Source organism: Nestor notabilis, unplaced genomic scaffold, assembly GCF_000696875.1.
Source record: "Nestor notabilis isolate BGI_N333 unplaced genomic scaffold, ASM69687v1 scaffold1667, whole genome shotgun sequence".
NCBI classification, from domain to species: Eukaryota; Metazoa; Chordata; class Aves; order Psittaciformes; family Psittacidae; genus Nestor; species Nestor notabilis.
The window spans coordinates 8,175-27,108 of NW_009937581.1; the positions used below are offsets into that span (position 1 = coordinate 8,175).

General features: G+C 36.4%; 1 protein-coding gene across 1 annotated transcript in view; it reads right to left on the minus strand.

Moving 5' to 3' along the window:
* Window positions 1-2,130: 2,130 nt before the first annotated feature.
* Window positions 2,131-18,934, minus strand: part of UBE3C (ubiquitin protein ligase E3C) — a 63,779-nt gene continuing 46,975 nt past the window's right edge. Inside the window, exons 19-23 of the mRNA XM_010018875.1 lie at window positions 15,265-15,477; window positions 9,480-9,668; window positions 9,321-9,387; window positions 8,316-8,446; window positions 2,131-2,797 (exon numbers count right to left, since the gene is read on the minus strand). Of these exons, the coding sequence (XP_010017177.1) occupies window positions 2,627-2,797; window positions 8,316-8,446; window positions 9,321-9,387; window positions 9,480-9,668; window positions 15,265-15,477 (771 nt within the window). The 3' untranslated portion in view covers window positions 2,131-2,626. The remainder of the gene's footprint in view (window positions 2,798-8,315; window positions 8,447-9,320; window positions 9,388-9,479; window positions 9,669-15,264; window positions 15,478-18,934) is intronic.

Below are 18,934 nucleotides of genomic sequence, written 5' to 3' on the forward strand. Positions count from 1 at the left end.
GCTGCAGGTTCTTGCAATTACGTGACTGCATCTCTCCACAACTCACCCTTCCCCCCAGCCTACCCTCTCTGTTGAGCTTGCACTCGCAGTACCAGACAGAAATAGTACACACGGCCTCCTTTCACAGAAGCAGGAAGCGTACATTACCAGTCATGATCACTTGGCATGACTCCAACACCATCTTCAAAATTCGACTATTTAATAGAAAATTTCATTTTAATTTTACAAAATACAGATACACCACTACCCAATGTAGCAAAAGAATGGAATTGAAAAATAATTTCAAATATTTAACACATTAGGTTCTAAAATAAATAATGCTATCTAAAGAAGTGTTCAGGTTTTACAATTACGAGGAGGCAGTTCCACTATTACTGATCTCTTTTTCAACTTCTTTACAAGTTCCATAGTTTATGTAGAAAAATATACAGGAAAAGAATTTTGGGATAAAGAATAACTTGGGTATGTAACATTTAACATAAATAAAAAGCCTAAAGCAAAACCAAAAAGAAAACCAATTGTTTTATTTCTGTACATCAAGACTACAAATAGTATTTTAACACATCATTTATTACCCAAATTAAGAAATTATACATTTTTATATGGTTACTAGTAAACATCTTAAAATCACTCAGTTTTCCCACATTTAAAAGGATATTGCTGGTTACTGCTTATTAAATATGAAATCCAACAGTTTCCAGTAACAGCAAAATATTTTTTTGCATAAGAGATGAATACAAATTTGATTGTAATTTTTGATGATTCAAAATATAATATTAAAGTTCAGAGGGCTGCACTTACGGATCTTGCAGTTTGAACTATAATTCCTTTCTTTACATGGACTGCAGTTTGCATACGAACACCCAACAATGTGCCTACTACTAGAAGCTCAGTTCCTTCCATGTGAAAGCATTTTTTTTCCCAGATATCAAATTATATTAAGCAGCATATTCCCACCTACTCTTCTTAGCAGAAAAACCGCAGACAGATGGATAGAAAAGCTGTTTAATCACCAAAAAAATAAGGAGTTTAACTAATGTCTACGGCACAGGTACAACATTTCAAGATGGAAAGAAATGACAGGGAAAAGGAATGTGACTACCACAGGCTTCAAATATAAAAGATAAAGCCTGATAACTTTGGTTCAAATAATTTTAATAGTTGTTACATGTGTATTTTTCCAAAGTGATGACTTCTGTATGTACTGTGTATGCAACAGGAGTTGATACATTTAAAAAGAAAACAAAAAGTCTGTACAGGCACAAAAGACAGAAACAGGACAAAGAAAACATGGACAGTCACATCCACTCACAACAGTGTTCAAGTGATAATGATGCAGCCAAAGGTTGAACTTAAAATAATGCCAATTGGTTTTCTCCAAGGTATTTCAGAAAGCACAAATGGAGTTTTATGAATGTTTTATCTCAGTGCCTACCATCTTGAGGGAAGGCTGTGTTCTGCACTCAGCTCTAACAGTTATTTCTCTCCTTCCCAGTAGCTGGTGCAGCGCTGTGTTTTGGCTTTAGTCTGAGAACAATGCTGATAACACACCAACGTTTTAGTTCATGCTCAGTAGCACTTACCCTGATCAAGGACTTTTCAGTCTCATGCTCTGCCAGGGAGGAGGGGCACCAGAAGTTGGGAGGAAGCAGAGACAGGACAGCTGACCCAAACTGGCCAAAGGGGTATTCCATACCACAGCACGTCATGCCCAGTAGAGAAACTGGGGGGAGTTACCCGAAGGCCGAGATCACTGCTTAGGTCAGGCTGGGTAGCGGGTGGTGAGCAACTGTATTGTGCATCACTTGTGTTTATTGTTTTGTTTCCTTTCCCCTTTTAGTTTTATATTCTCTCCCCTTGTTACTTCCCTTAGCATTATTAGTAGCAGTAGTAGTTTTATATTACACTTTAGTTACTGGACTGTTCTTATCTCAATCTGTGGGATTTACATGCTTTAGATTTTCCTCCCCATCCCGTCCAGAGAGGGGAAATGGAGGGGGGGGCGTGAGCAAATGGCTGCGTGATGCTGAGTTACCGGCTGGACTTAAACCACAACAGGTAGTATAAAACATCAGCTCTGCAACAATTATGGTTTGTAAACAATTCTACAACGTATGTAAAGATGTTAGGTTATCGGTAATGAGCATTTCCATCCCCTCAGTTCTGGGATATCTGCAAACATCTGCTTCACTTCCATCTAAAAGATTAATTACAGGATGTTAGCCCTGTCTCATCCCAATGCGCTGCATGGTACGCAACTTTATTGCCAGTTTGTGAAATTATTTGTTTGAACAGCACAAAGCCAAAGCTTTCTCTTTGGTTAATTTCACCGAGATGTCACGGTTCTTTAAATGTGCTCTTTCGTCGCATAACACAGAGAACAGCCACACTGCGCACAGCATTCATTGTTTTGAATCATAAAGCAGGGTCAGTGTAATATTAATTAATGAAAGCTAACTAAGAAATTGTGTTTAAAAATGAAACTTATTTGAGGGCATTTGATAAGACACAAGAGCTGCAGAAATCTAGACAGAATTCCCTTAAAACTGCTGGGGTATGGGTGCTGCTTATAGAGTAGGCACTGGTTAGTTCCTCTGCAGATCATCCAAATAAGCATCAGTTCGACTCAGCTTAATTCAAATCCAGCAGCACATTCAATGGCATAAAGGAGCTTGCTTCGCATAAGATTTTCATCATAAAACTCAGGCAGCTTCAGCAAGTTCATGCAGGTACTGGCAGTAGGTAGCCTGTCTAAATCAGATCCTCCATTGTGAATGCAAAATGCAGGATATAACTCCTGAAAAACGCAACAGAAAAAAAGGTATCAAAACTCACATACAAGCTAAAGCCTATGCCCTAACAGCCAGCACAGATTTCTATGAAATAAATCATTAGATTAACACCTGTCACAATGACATACTCAAATGACATTTTCTTTCATTCCTGGTGGCTCCAAAAGCACTCTTGAATTGTGCAGTGCCTCCTTCTACCTTGTCCCTACCAAGATCCATTAATTTGCATAAGACAACGCAATTTATTTGGTTTCCAGAAAAAAAAAAAAATAAATAAATCATCTGTTGTTGTTCACACACCCTATTCTGCAAATTTATGATGCTACAAAAACAGTGAAACGCAAAATGGAAAAGTAATACAGCAACACATGAGGAATTTTTTGTTGTAGTTAGGAGGAACAACAGGGATTCACAACTGCAGATTCTCCTTACATAACCTCCCAAATGCCCATGGATGCTTGCTGATTCTTCAGGAATGGGAAAATGATGGGTTCCTGCTACCCTGATGCTTTCTGACAGTGAAATACATGTTGAACACACGGAACAGGCCACTAGCAGTAACAGAGGTAAATGAAAAAAGATGTTCTGTCATGTCTGAATGACGCATAATATTTGTCGTCGTATAATAACATGTCATCTTTGAGAACTGTGCTTTGGGTTTTTTTATTCTTTCCATCAGGGAAGACATCATTTCTGTAGACACAAAAATCCCAACAAAGGCAATTTTGCTCCAGCTAATGAAGCAATGTGCTATGTCAGTTGCAACATTCTCCTGTTAAACAGTATTCCATTTTTATGCACAGATTCTACACAAGCATTTACTTGTCTTGTTAGAGTGATGCTCTGAGGAGAAAGAGGATGAATGAGTGAACAGATCTAAGAACAATTTGATACAGTTCTAGTACTACATCAACTTCTTTATGGCATTAAAAAAAAACCCCAATAACATACTTTGATCAAACATACCCTTTCTAGTGTTTTCCTTCTAGAGCTCTTAATCCTGACTATACAAAAAAATGTATAAAATACATTCTTAAAGTGGCTGAGTATCAAGCCATCATTTCCTTCTCTTCCTCACAATATAAAATGGTATTTTCTTTGTTAAAATCAATTCTCTGATGGAATGCTAAAGGCATTTTTCGCCTGAAGGGGATTTGTCTAAACTAATCTTCCAGCAAGCCTACAATTTATGAATTTCAAGATGAACAGCATGACATGGTCTAATGTGAGGCATCCCTGCACATACTAGATGATCTTAAGGTCCTTTCCAACCCAAACCATTCTATGATTCTATGTGTAAGATTAAGCAAGTATTTATACTACCATGGTCTAGAACTCTGAATTGATAGGTACTTTGTATTCTCCAAATAAAAATCTAACTTTATTTAAAGTAATTATACTCAGTGTTTCTTTGCAGAGATTACAAAGTCACTCGGCTGTTACTGGGATCATATTGATATGCATAATGAGTCTGTAATGATACAAACTTGTCAAACCTCAATTATTCTTCTAATGTGAAAACTATTGATCTGAGGAGCAGACTTTTAAGACATTTTGTATGCAAAATTTAATTGTTTTAATAATAATATCTTATTTTTTCTTCTGAGAAAGAGTATAAGGAAAAATGTATTTTATATTACCTCTAAATATATATATACGTTACCTCTACGGCAGTGCTTTCACTGGCAAGAAAGTATTAATTTTATCAAATGCTTGCCTGAGGTAAAACAGTTCTGATTTTAGAAACTGGAAAAAAAAAAAATTGCAGCTCCAAAGGCAAAAGGTCAATGCGACTCTAAGCTAAATTACTGTTCAAATGGAGGCCTTGAAAGTATTTCATGGTTAAAATGCTGTATTTTTAGTGTTCCTTTCAAAATGCTAATTGAATTCCCCTACTTTAGCTTTAAAAATGGAAAAATTAAGTTCTAAATTGAAATGTCGTGCCAAGGGCACCATTTGTTGCATAATTAAATACTGTACAGCGGGAAACTGCAACAGTTTGGAAGTGAAAAGTATCATCAATTTATTATGTGACCTGATTGGAACTTAACTATTTTCAACCACACTTTAATGATTTTTTTTTTTGTCCGTAACAATCACATTTATTAAACTTATTAAACTTTAATTAGCTTTAGTAAACGTTATTCTGAGTCTGAAGCTAGCAGTGAAAGTAGCAATTTTTTGAACAGTGCAAAGCTAGACCATGCTATGTGTAAGCTCTGAACATCGAGACGTTTCCTCATCTTATATTAATGCACCAACTTTCAGAAAACGAGACAGCTCCACACTATAAAGCATACAGAAGATTTCAGGGGAGAACCAGAAATTGTGTTCTTCTCAGAAAATTTTGGTACACTCATTAAAACTGCAAACAATTTTTGAAGATAGCTTGCGTTAATGTCTACCAACATAAATATATTCAGGCAGTTACTTGGCTGGTAATATTCAGCATTCCTGCAGCTTTGCACTCTTCACCTTGAAAGCTCTAAACACATTGTCACAGGCTACCAGGACATTACTGCTGATGACAATACCAGTTACCCACTTCCTGTTCTGAAAAGCATTTCCCAGCAAATCCCTGGTTTGCTGGTAAATCCACGTGAACAAGATACTTCTGCAAGCACCATGCAAGTACTGACATAACCCCACTCAGTGCTGCACAGCAAAGCAGCAGCAATGCCTTATCACTGTACTTCCTGTTGCCAAGACTCTTGCATGCAGCTGAGCTTAATCTTTTAACTTATTATTATCATGCTGAAAATTTGATGACTATTTTACTTCCATTTTATCCCAGCCAAGTATGTTAAAGTCAGGTTGTGGCCTATCTCCCAAGTACACACGCGAACTTCAGCTTTCCACATTTGGCTTCTTTCTAATGTGTCACTGCCAGCCTCAGTATTTTTAGACTTTTGATTCACTTCCTCCATCTCTTCAAATGTCACGCTGGCTACCTCAAAGCTGGGTAGCTACATCCACACCTCTTCCTCTCCCCTTGTAATTAAAAAGGATGACAACAAATGGAGAGTTCCGTTTACTTTGTTTCCACACAGTAGCTTCCCAGTTCTCCCTTCATTACGTGACTGATGCACACTATTCTATCTTGTTCTCGTCCCGCAGTTCTCCAATTGTTTTTCCCACTGTCCCATAAAATCCTGTTTGTTGCTAGAGTACTGTACAGGGATATTCACACGGACTTGGAGAGTTTGAGAGAAGTGCTTGCAGGCTTTTAAATAATCAATCACAGAAATCAATCAATGAATACCCTAGATAAGATTCATGTGATTAAACAGCCATCTCTGTTGTATCTAAATCCAAATCCAGTCACCCTGGACACTTCACTGTTAAAGGGGATCTGGTTCATATGTTTTGTGGAGTCTAAGACATGAATAATTTCACCCTGAAGTAGACACGTGGAATAGTCACACAAATTACTGACTGGAAGTGCCAATTCCTCTCCTCGGGGCCTATAAAAGGAGTGTAGCTGAGCTACAGATTATAGATACTGAAGATGGAGGATATGCTGCCTATCCACATGCTAACAGCACCACACAGCACTTGCTACAGCAGCTGAAAGGATTATGTAAATGGGTGAGACTGAACAGAGGGTTACAGAACAACTGCACCAAAGGGAGTTTTATATGATCATACACTGCAGTGGCAGTGCTGCATATCTAAACAAAGAAGAAGAAAAATAAACAAAAGGATTGAAAGGGGAAGAGACTGTGAAGTTGCAATGTAAGGGGATAGATAGAAGTCAAAGGAAAAGGGCCATGCTTCCCTGCAGCACGTGGCACTAGAAACAACTCTTCCACTTGAAAATCGCCCTGCAGCCTGAAAGAAAATAACCTATTTAAGCCACTGGGAGTATTCTTTCATCACCCCTAGCAAATGATCCACAAACTACTATATAAATGTTAAATCATTCAAGTATCAGAGGTTTGTGTCTGAGACCACTGTGATTTCAGCACTGGCGTATGGCGTCTTTTTGTCTTCCACAAGAAAACTCTATTCATGAAAAAAGTAAATCATCAAAAGTTGGAAAATTCTAGAATGAATTTTAATTCAGTAAGAGAAGAAACAGGGGTAAGTATTATACAAACATCTAAGTTGTGTGTATGGAAGAGGGGGGATTTTTGTCTTAAGTTTTTACTTCTGACATCTTTATCATGTGTTACCCCCATGAAACACCACAGGAAGGGCCCAGATCCCAGATCTGAGAAGAAATTCTTCTAGCATTTGCTTTTCAAGTATTTTTTGAATGCTGATAAAAAACCCAAACAAATCCCCACACACACAAGTAAAGCAACAAACTAACCCACCAGAATGAACTTTCACAGTGTGATTCAAGCAAATCTGTGCAGAATTCCAAGTATGTTGTTTCCACCTCCAGACTATTATGTATATCTGAATTCCTTGTTCCTATATAAAATATTAGTATCTGTCCCTGAAGTATTTCTACAACAAGAAAATGTTCATTTAATACCACTTCTTTTACAAAACAGCTAATAAACCTTCAGGACTTACACAATACCTGCATTCATATTTACAGGTTCATCTACCTATTTTACCTAATAAATATAGGAAATTGGTTACTATTCACCACTAATTATTGTACCACAGTACCTTGTAATGTGATCATTTATTAAGTACATGTACTCAAATTTTGCTTAGCAGCAAATCTTCTTCTTATGTGTAACGAACTGGATGATGCAATGCCTGTATTTGTTCCACATAAGCCCACTTTGTATTAATTTTACTAAATAATACAATAGTAAGCATGCTGTTGACCACTGTGCTGAAGGTGCAAATGTTGCTATGAAGTAATTTATTCTTTTATTGTCTTACAGAAAAGCACTCAATGTTCCCACATTTTAGAGGAAATAAAATCCATAGATGGTTCTTAGCCAGAATTTTGCAGCCCAGCTGAAACTCATGGCTAAAATACCCCCAGAATTTAGCTGCGAAAGGTCTTCAACTTGCCTCAGCCTCTCTTTAGTTTTAGAAGCAGTAGACAAAAATTCTCTTCATACTTAAGTTTCACTGTAAATAGCAACCTAAAGATAGCAGCCAAATACTTACATACAAAGGGTAAATGGTAATTAGAAGGAACCATAACATATCTCCCACTTCAAATGCTTAAGAGGTTCAAATTTAATAGCTGCTTTTACATCCTAAATCTCTTTTGCCTGATTTAAAAGGCATTGTTCTTAACTCAACCTGTTCCTTGAAACTGGTAGCAACCTGCTTCTGCACAGTGACATGAAATAGCAGCAAGGATCATCCATGACAAAGAGTAACTGCGCTAACCAATGTGTTTGTAGGCTTATCGAATTTTGCAGTTAAAATAGAAACCCACAGAACAACATTTCATTAAATATTTTAAGAATATACTCATTGTACATGCAAATGCAAACACTGAAGCTGTTTCTGTAGCCACAGAGGACCAGTCTTCTCAAATTAAAAGCTTGTATCATAACCTACAGTATTTACAGAAACCTGCCAGGAAGTCAGGAAGACATATACCTTAAACCCCAGAAGAGGCGGTCGAGAGCAGCTTGTTACAAACTTGAGTAGCTTGCGTTTCTCCTCATCAGTGAAACTTTCTACAACTCTCCAGAATATTTTAATTACAGGATGGTCTGCTGTGTAGCCACCTATAATGAGATTTAAATTATTTACAGGTAGAATAGTTACATGTATGAAATAAATTCTTCAGAAAACTAGCATCAATCTTGAAAAGGGAAAATACCATAACCAGAAGGCTTAGGCTGCTGACTGTCAGTATCTACAGACCTCTTTAATCACTGCATTTTGAGTTTCTCATTTACCTATGGCTACTATCTCCCTCAGCTTCTTAACTGAAGTCTTCTTCTCTGCATCCTATACATTTATTTTAAATTAATTTTATCTAGTTTAGCATTTACCTAGTAACCTTGGATTACTGCCTTTTACTCCAAGAGTCTGCAAAATCTGCAAGACTCAGGATGTTGTTTAATGAATCAGCTTACCTTGAGGTAAGCCCAGATGTGAACTGATTATGTACTAGCTGCTTTTTTATTACATTCATGATAAATGCAAAGGAAAATGAAGTAAGGTAGCTTGCATTTCTCACAAGGGAAAAATATGAGCTCTCTCTTCAGGCTGAGTAAGAAATGATAAGTATCTGAATGCAGCTGTAGAAACAACTATCCCAAAGTCATCTGCAGACTTATTTTCACAGCAACCAGACACAACCATTGACTAACATCTATTCAGAAAAGCAATTACACATCCTCTAATTATACAGCTGAAGACTTGTGTTTAAGTGTCTGAATAAATACACTGCATGCCTATAGTTTTCAACATTTATAATATTAGGTTGTAATTATAATTTACTCAATCTTCTGAGATTCAGGCCTGTCTAGAGGGTTTGGCCCAAGTTAACAAGAATGACCCTGCAACTTTTTTTTAAAAGCTGGGATAAAAAGCAAGTTTATTTACTCCTGAGTCACTGTAATACATTTTCTTACTTAAGTAAAATATGCTTACCTGAATAGTTTGTGAAAGATTTAAGGTCATCCAAACTAATAGGAACCTGGGCACCGGAAGTCAGAACCTAATTGTGAAGGAAATTAGTTACATTACAGGCAAAAATTAGCATTTAGTTCTGTTTAAATCAATTGTTTTCTGCTGGTTTAAGCTAAGTACCTGTATTTCCTGTTGATCAAACATTCGAAGCCATTCAAGATTCACAACATTGGCCAGTCCCTGACGGAAAGCAAGGCAATGCTGTCGAATTTGTTTGTTTAGCCTGTAGTCTGCCACCAGATGGATGTACGCGATTCGGTTGGCACTGGTAACAGGAATATCTTTTCCACCTGGCTTCAGCTCAACCACCTATAAACGTAACAATTTTCATCATCTTGGTAAACTTTAATTCTGCGTGCTGTAACCATAAAGTTGAACTGCAAAACATTCCAGTAAGTGATGTGTATATTTGAAGAGTTCACTAGAATATACTCAAGAATATTCACCTCAAAATAAAATATAACATTATGACACGTTACAAAGGTACGGGGTTTTCTGTTTACGCATAAGACCACGTTCTATGGCATCCAGTTTCTAGATCTAAACCTCCAGCTGCTAGTGCAGTTAACCACATGGCCCTGTGGTTTATTACCAGAAAGCGGATTCGGCAAAGTCAGAGCTCTTTTAGGAGACAGTGCGTAAAACTAAATTCCCCACTGCAAGTCAGACAGAAACTGAGGTGAAAATCTTCCCCTTGGCAAGCTTACTGCTAGCTTCACTGATGTTAGTAAGTGCCCTGAAGAGAGAGAGAGAAGCCTGTATGAGCACAGAGCTCACACAGTGCACTGTCTTTCCAGTTGGACTGAGAAAGCTGTGCTTGACAGGCTAGGCTTGACTGTTTGGTGATCATGAATTCTGCAGGATCACATTACAGTAAAAGCAATGTCTGCTGACTCAAAATTAAGATTCTGGTACAAGCCTAATTTACAGAACTACAAGCATTTGCAATTCCTGCTGTTGACAACCTAGGCTGCACATGCTCAGTATCTTTGACAAAAGTAAAAAAGCAAACAAACAAAAAGTCAAGCCTGAACCTTGTTCTTCTACTGAGCTTAACTTGTTCTTCAAGTACATCGAGACACCTCAGCATGGAAGAATTCTTAATGAAAAGAAAAAAAAAAAAACCCAAACCAAAAAAAACAAACCCAAACTAAAGATACTGTAATTGCATTAAGATGTAAACCAGGATCAAAGGTGGTGGTTGTTAAAACACTAGAGACTTCTACATATTCTACTCTTTACTACATGTGGTTAATTCTGTTGAGTAGCAGCCCAAATGGAAGGGATTATTAGAGTACTAAGAGGAGGATTAAAAACCTGAAAAGCTGAGATACTGCCATCTTCTGAACCCTTCCAAAATGAGTATGGTTTTTTACACTCTGGAGTCAGCAATTTTTATTTATTTTTTTTTAACAACTGTGACTGCAGTCTGTGGTAACGATCACATCTTCAGAGCACAGAGAATAAAATGTGAATAGCTGCTCTTCGAACATGTTACCTGATTATGTGAGCTGTTCTAGTACCAAGTAAAATGCAAAATGGTAAGATTAAAAAAAAAAAAAAAAAAAAAAAAAATCACAGTGCTTTTCAGCATTCAGATTTTTACTTGATTCATAGCTTTTTAAGGCCAAAGGAGACCATTAAGATCTGTGAATCTCACCTCCCAGATAACACAGGCCAGAGGATTCTGTCTAGAGATTCCTGTATTTAACTCGATAAATCCATGGATGAGCTAGAGCACATTTTTTAGAGATAGGCAATCCTGGTGTAAAGACTCCATATGATGGAGTATTTACCACTTTTCTTGATAAGCTAGAACAACCTGAATTACAATAGGTGTTAAAATATATCTTACTTTCCACTTTAACCCTTCAGCTGCAAGCGTCTTGCTTTTGTTCCACCTACAGTAAAAAAATCCCTCAATACTCCACCATGTGTAGTACTGACTATGCTTAAACCCTCGTCCTAGGGTGTTCCGGTAATCTAACTGTCCCTTTCAGATTTTGTCAATGTGAGATTAATTCTACCACCACTATGTTAAAGTATCATCACAGTCTGAAACAAAATGACTAATGTAGCAGAAATAATAAATATATTATGCCATAAAGGCTAAGAAGGATGTAAAAGAGAAGGCAGAAAATAGTAACAATTGGTAGCAGTAAATGTTGATGCAGTTCACTTTTTACTCATTCAGTGTTTTCATGGCATCTTAAAGGAACTACTGCAGAATTCCCACTTATTCTGTCAGGAATGATTGTTGAAGAGTTCTTTTTCAAAACGGACACACGATAATTTATTACATCTTTAAAGATTTATCAACTTGCATTTTTATTCATCCCATTCCGCCACTAGATGGTGCAAGATAATAACACAGGTTGTACCGGCAAGACTAGAAAACTACCCAAAACGTGCAGACTTGTGTCATCACCTTATTTCCTATTTTGTAGATCCAAGTTAAAATGATTTTTTGTTTGTTTGTTTAAACTTGGCTCATTATCGAAATCATGTATTTTAAAAGCAATAAAATCATACATATTTTTAAATAAGCATTCAGATCATTCAGGCAAGGGGAAATACAAAAATGGGATAGAAAACTCCTGTTTTTAAATATCTGCAAGGCGCTTTGCAGTTTTTAATATTGTGGACAAAAGTATTGAGTTAGGCCTCTGACTGAAGGTTAGATACACTCAGAACCATGGTTGCATGCACTCAGGGTTTTCTTGGCTATAAATTCTATTTTATGTTTCTGCAGGTAAATACAAATAAAATAAAATAATAAAATATCAACTTACATTTATATTCTTAAGAAACGACCACAGTTTGTAAAAAAAAAAGTAAATCTCTATTTTATGAATGGTTGCAGTTCAAATGAACAGTTCAGACTATAATTTTGAGTTACTGTATTTACTATTTTGAACATAATTAGCACAATAATGAAATAAATACACAACAAAAATCAGGAAGACAGTCGATAATGTATTTGTCAAGCAGAATTCAGGGGCACTATATTCTGTCTTATTGGTAATAATCTGTCACACAAAATCAATTTGTAATGTGATTATGGGCAGAAAACGGCAACTCTCTGTTGACAAACTTAACGCCAGCTGCTGCTCACACACATCTGGCAGTGGCAGCTGCTTCCCAAACTAATGTAGAAAAGGAGTATTTAGAGGGTAAAATGGGAAATATTTTAGGAAAGAATAAGGTTCCTGTCATCTAGGCATTCTTTTTTTGTGTGTGAAGATGTATCTCTTCATAGAATCATAGACTTCCCAGTGCAATTTCAAAAAGCACTCTTAAAGACAGTCAAGAACTCTTACAAACTTGATTTTAGAAGAGATAAAAATATTTTATCTTTTCTCTTGGACTGAGATCACTTTTGTTCACATCACCCCTACAGTTTTTCGCTATTCTGAAAATAAGCTGATAAAGGTTTTCTTTCTTTCCCTCTCATCTGCCTTCAGATGTTCAGGCAGGAGTACCAGGTAGGAGACTGCATCTGAACACCTACGAATGCATTTGCCTTAAGTGTTACGAATCTGCCTGAGAAGGATCAGCCTCAACTTCAACATTTTGCTTCTGAGAAACCTCCAAAAAAGTCTTTCATCTAAACCACTGTATCCTAGTAAAGATGTTGCCAAGACAGAAACTTTCATAATTATTTTTAAGGCTTCAAAATTTTCTCTCAGGGAAATTTAAAGGCGAAGAATTCTTCTTCAATGTGTCAACATATCTTCAGCAACAACGATGGCATTCACATCTGTTAAAAAAGCCAAAGATGTCCCGACACCAAACTTTCCCTCCCGACACCAAACTTCCCCTACTGTATGGATTTCACAGAAACTGCTGCCATTGATATTACAGTGCTTTTCTGTGGATTTGTGCATTTGCACTTTATTTATGGAGTATTCTGATCACATCTACTGTTCTGATCCATGTAACCCTCAAGAATCAATGTTTGAGGCAAGTCGCTGTAGTACAGAATCTGCCATTTTTGAAGGAAGAAGAATAAATATTTGAATCTTCCTCTCTTCCTCTGGACGGCCATAAAACACCTTCCTCACTGTTGACATCTGAAAAGAGGAGGTGTTGTCTCCAGTTTGCTAACCTTACACTTACAAGCATTCTAGAATCATTTTGTCACCATCTAATCTACAAGATAAAAGGAAAACTAAAATCAATATACACAGCTACGTGAAGGCACCTGTAACTATGGGCTGACATTCTTTTGAGGCTGTTTTACTGGCCACCATTTTCTGCAGCAGATCCAACAGCTGAAATCTAGGCTGGTATCACTGCATTAGATAGTTCGTTATCAAAAGCTAAAGCTATCTGGTGCTGGAAGATAAGGTTGATGGCACAGCTCCCCTAATTAGCAGGTCTAATGTGCAAATTATTAAGTACCTTTTTCAACTTCTGGTGAATGCACTTTGACAATAGTTTAATGGGATCTAAAAGCACATTACGGGATTGGAATCAATACACTGATAATAGAATTTCTACCTTCTACTACTGACAGAGGCAATAGAGCCACTTTTGAATGTGTCTTTCATAGCAGATAATGCTTTTGTGCCACAATTGCTGGATGGACACTGTCATGAGGATAGCTATTTACAATGATAGATTTATGATGCATTTATTGGGCACAATTTATTAGACACTGAAGTGGTTGTTTAGCTGAAAACTAGAGATAATGTACATTCAACATAAAGAGTGCAAATTAAGCTCTTTTCCCAAAGTGAATTAGCCTTACCTTGACACAATTAGTTAGCATGCAATGGTTACATGAGCCAAATACCAGACAAAATGTATTATCCATATGAGGTTTATTAAGGTAATGAAATGAGGCATGAAAAGTAACTTGTTGCATCAAAACACAGAAGACAATGACAACCAATTAGCTCTGTTGAACTGCACTAACATGCAGTCTCATTAAAAGATGATTAATACTTCACGGGTATTGTGTACTCTCTCGAAGTATAAACACAGCAAAACAGCATCAGAATATTTAACTTACATTTCAGTTAGTTACTGATGATTATATTTAATCTTCCTTTTTAAACTTATGCCGAACAATCCAAAAGTCTTAGTAGTACCAGCCATAGCCCTCAGAGAATTTTAACGAACAAATTAGGCTTCTTGGCAAGAATGCACCTTTCTACAATGTTTATGTTGCAGCAGGTAGAGCTGGCAACATCTCTAACCTGGATCTCTACATTATTTCTGAGTGATTTCTCTTTCCTATGCCCTTCTACCTTACTTGTTGAGATAGTTTCTAACTTGTGTGGCTAATTTTTCAGGACATACAGCGTAGGTGTATAAATAATGGGAACTAAAACCGTCCCAGAAAATATTAGCTACTTTTTAGTTAAGAGACTAAACTGGATTTGTATTAGCTGCTATCAACAAAACTATTACTTTAAGTGCACAATAAAGAGTCATTGGGTCGTCATTATTTTAATCCATTATGATTTCTAACTCGAATTCCAGAGCAGGGAAATACTTCTATTGCTTACATATCACCTAACTTTTCTAATTATTTGAAATGCAATCAAAGAAACAACACAAAAGATTTTGTTCAAGAAATTATCTCAGGCAAAGTAAGTTTTCATGTATGATTGTTAGAAAATAATCACTATAGTTAACTATTTAAACGACCAGACTTAAGTCATCATCAAAAGTTGTTTTTTCAAGTACACGATTAATTATTGTCCACTTATATATACTTTCAATACTTGAAATATTGAGCCAGAATCCCTATGATACCACACAACACACAGCATCTTTAGCAGTTGTTTCCTATCACTTCTAAATTAAAGAATGACTTAGTGGGGGTAGTAACAATCCATCAATCATACGTAACAGGAAAAAAAGAAATAAAGAAAAGAGCTAAAGCCATTCTTACCTGTGCTTCCCCAAGGTCATTATTTACCACAGTGAAGTTTAGTCCAAGTTCTTCCACATCCCCTTCATAGCTCTTGAGGAAAAGCAAATTTTTGTACATTTCTGGATCTAATGAAGCTAAATGATGAATGTCAACATCAGCACTTGTCCCCAGTAATTTTGAGAGGAAAAAACTAGCAAATGGCAGCTCCACCAGCATATTTTCATAAAGAGCCTGAAAAACAAAGCAATTAAAAGAACATTAGATTTTATTGTTGTAGATGTAGGAATTCTGAAGCCTGTTGTCTATTTCTCAACCTTTTGTTAACTCCTTAGTTCAGTTGGGCTGGGTTGGGTCAGGCTGGGTATCGGTGGGCGGGTGGTGAGCAATTGTATCCTCTCCCCTTGTTATTTCCCTTATCATTATTATTATTATTGGTGGTAGCAGTAGTGGTTTTGTATTATACCTTAGTTACTGCGGCTGAATAGGATCTTCTGGTATGGCATTAGCCCATGTATTGCAAAAATTTAACAATATTCATCTTAAGTTTGAAATTTGAATATTCTTGTGAAACATCAAGCTCCCAAATTTTACAAATTATTTATGTGGTGATTTAAAAGCTAAGGTGACTGCTTATCTGTCATTAATCTTCTTGTCCTAAGTATGAGAGCAAACAGGAAGTGTTATCAATTGCATAGATTGACAAGAAAACCCAAGTTTACTAAAAAACAATGCAAATGCATCAAGAATGTCTGCCACAAGTATTTAGCATTTCTACCTGCATTAGCATCATCACAAGCAATATTTTTCCATTCATGATACGTGTAAAATTGTCTGCCCAGTAAAATTAACTATGTAAAACCATTATATTCTCAACTAATCCAAATACATTATTTCTCTTGTATGTTGTACAGATTCATCACTGCATATTTTTGGTGAATTCTACTACTTAATGGCATCAAACCATACTAATTTTCTAAGCCAAGAGCTTACCAGTTATGACTGTACCGTATGTCCAATCCTTCCTACACCTGGCACTGTTATCCCCTTCAGAAAATTACTGAACCAAAAATGAGCCCGACCCAAATATGCAGCACTCATGAAAAACATATTTTTATTGTAAACTGAGAGTTTCCCCAAGAATTTTCAAAAATGCAAGAAACTCCAGCAATACCACTCTCAGTTATCTATCTATATGACCACATCTCCATATAATGCAAAGCAACTTCGCATATTTTTCATACAAGAACTTCTTGTTTCCTTCCAACCAGTACTTATGGTAAAGTACTTATGGTAGCTCTCAAAGGAAGGAGAGATGGAAACTTCAGAGCTCAAAAGAGAAAGCATGATAAAATTTAGAAAAAACCTACATGAATAGAGGAAAAACAAAAGACTGTTGCCTTTAAGAAAACATCCCTGAAACATGCTGCCTGTGCACAGCCTTTCCCATTGTCCAGTCTGTTTGCCACATCAGCATCTCTAACAATGACAACCAAATCTTTACACTATCATTAATATCACTGCCAGGCTGATCAGAAAAGACATCATCAACATAGCATTACTGTTTGTTCGCTTTTTACTCTTCAAGAGCAGTGCTTTGGCATTACTTAATTCCCCCATAATCTGCTGCATACTTAGGAAAGGAAGCACAATGAGGCAAAAAAGGGAAAAAAGAAGAATAAATGTAGCTGTAATCATTCAATGATAATCCAACAAAGACGTTAAGAAAAATATACACAATTCCTTAAACTTTTGAAAGAACGTTTCTGTGAGGTGAGTTAGACCTTGCAGAAAGAACTGAGAATAACGAGTTCAAAGCCAAAGGGTGCATTATATTTAGAGCTGTGTGATTTATTCAAGGTGTAGAAGTCGAAATCCTCATTTGTATACTTGACTTTAAAAGCAAACTAAAGGGATAAATCATTAATTTGCAATGTATAAGGTCAGTGTTTGCTGTTCCTGCATTAGTAACAATAAAGCCATTGTAATTCCTTAAATATATCAAAGCTACCCGAATTTAAAATGGAATTCCATCTATGACTCATAAAATGTAAATGCAGAGGTGTAATTTTTTACACAAGGCAGGTTTAAGCCTTTAGAGCATTTAATATACAAGGACTAATAAATGATAGCACTAAAAACTATGATCACATCAGCTAAATGGATTATAAATTAAATTTCCATAATGTATGCAACTGAAATACAAAAGTAGACATAAATCAAGGTATTTTCTAAACACAGGTTAATTACACAAATTCAAAACCTGTCTATTTTTTATGTAAAATAATCCACTTAGCATTTTTCAAACTGATCTTAAGTCTTAGCCACTTGCAACACTTGATCCTAGAAGCCTATCAATAATTCTTTGTCAGGAAAAAACAGCAATAGGTATATTGAAGAAACTTGTATGTTATTTTTCAAATGTCTGTCTTTTATGAGTGTTTATTGCTAGAAATTGTGCCAAAATGATTTGAAATAAAAAGGATTAATTATAGTAGAAGCTTTTTAATATAAGTGAGTGCAGCTGCAATGCAATTAATGCAAATTGTGGCGCTATCAGGAAAATAAATGTGAACAACATCACTGGCTACTTCTGTTTGCTGCCAAATAACTTCAGTAATTTACTACATTAAGAATCAATAAAAAAATAATGCATTTCAAATACAACACTATTAATCTTCAGGTAGTTCCAAAGTGAACATTTATAACTTCATCTAAAAACTATATAAAGCATTTTTAAATAAACTAGATTGTGCAACTTGAGAATAACTTTAATTACTCCTTCACTTAGCTAAGTGATTGCAGTATTATGAAAGTAATTTTTGGAAACAAGATGAACAGTAGTGCTTTAATTAGTTTCCAAGTCAAGCTATCCTAATAAAATTTGATTAAAAATGCACTAAAACTCTGCTAAATAAAATCATGATAAAGTTCAGCTTTGTTTCAAAGAAGTAAAAGACACCATTACAGCTCCAGCCCTGCACAGAGATGCTGAGAAATGCTGTGTACAATTGAACATGACTAAACAAACCAAAACTTTATTTTTCAGTTTCCAACCAACTTCCCTGTTTCTCAGACAGCATAAACTAATCAAACTACTTGTTGCTGCCAGAAGATGTGATTCCACCCATTCCTGCCAGGGAGATGAAACACATCAGCTTGCTGATTCAACTGGGTTTGTTTGCAAGTGGAGTACTTGTAGAGTACCAGTTACACGAGCATTACAACATGCTGAATAAGGTTCAAAATTTTCAGATTATTTGGATCATGCTTTGTCGGGGGGGTTGGGTTTGGGTAAGGTGGGGTGAGTGTTCGTGGACACAGCACATTTGAAGTTGAGGTTTCTTTCAAGTCAGAATCTGATCCAGCTCACAGCTACAGCTGTAACACAATAGGAACAGCAGTGCTGTTTGTTTCACAAACCTTAGAGCAGTTGGTTGTCCAAGGAAGTGAACCCTAATGAGTATTTTTCTTACTCCGCTGATCTAATGACTAAAAGGAACAGTCAACCCTTCTTTCTCTTCTCTTATGATCTGTCTTGGGCAGCTGTTAAATTACTTGATTTTAACTTCATTTTCTGTTCACTGAACTCTCTGAACCAGCCTCCTGCAACATCAACATAAAGGAGGCAGAAGCCCAGAACTGGTGACAGGCAAGGGAATGGTGCCCACCTCTTACAAAGGTAACCAGC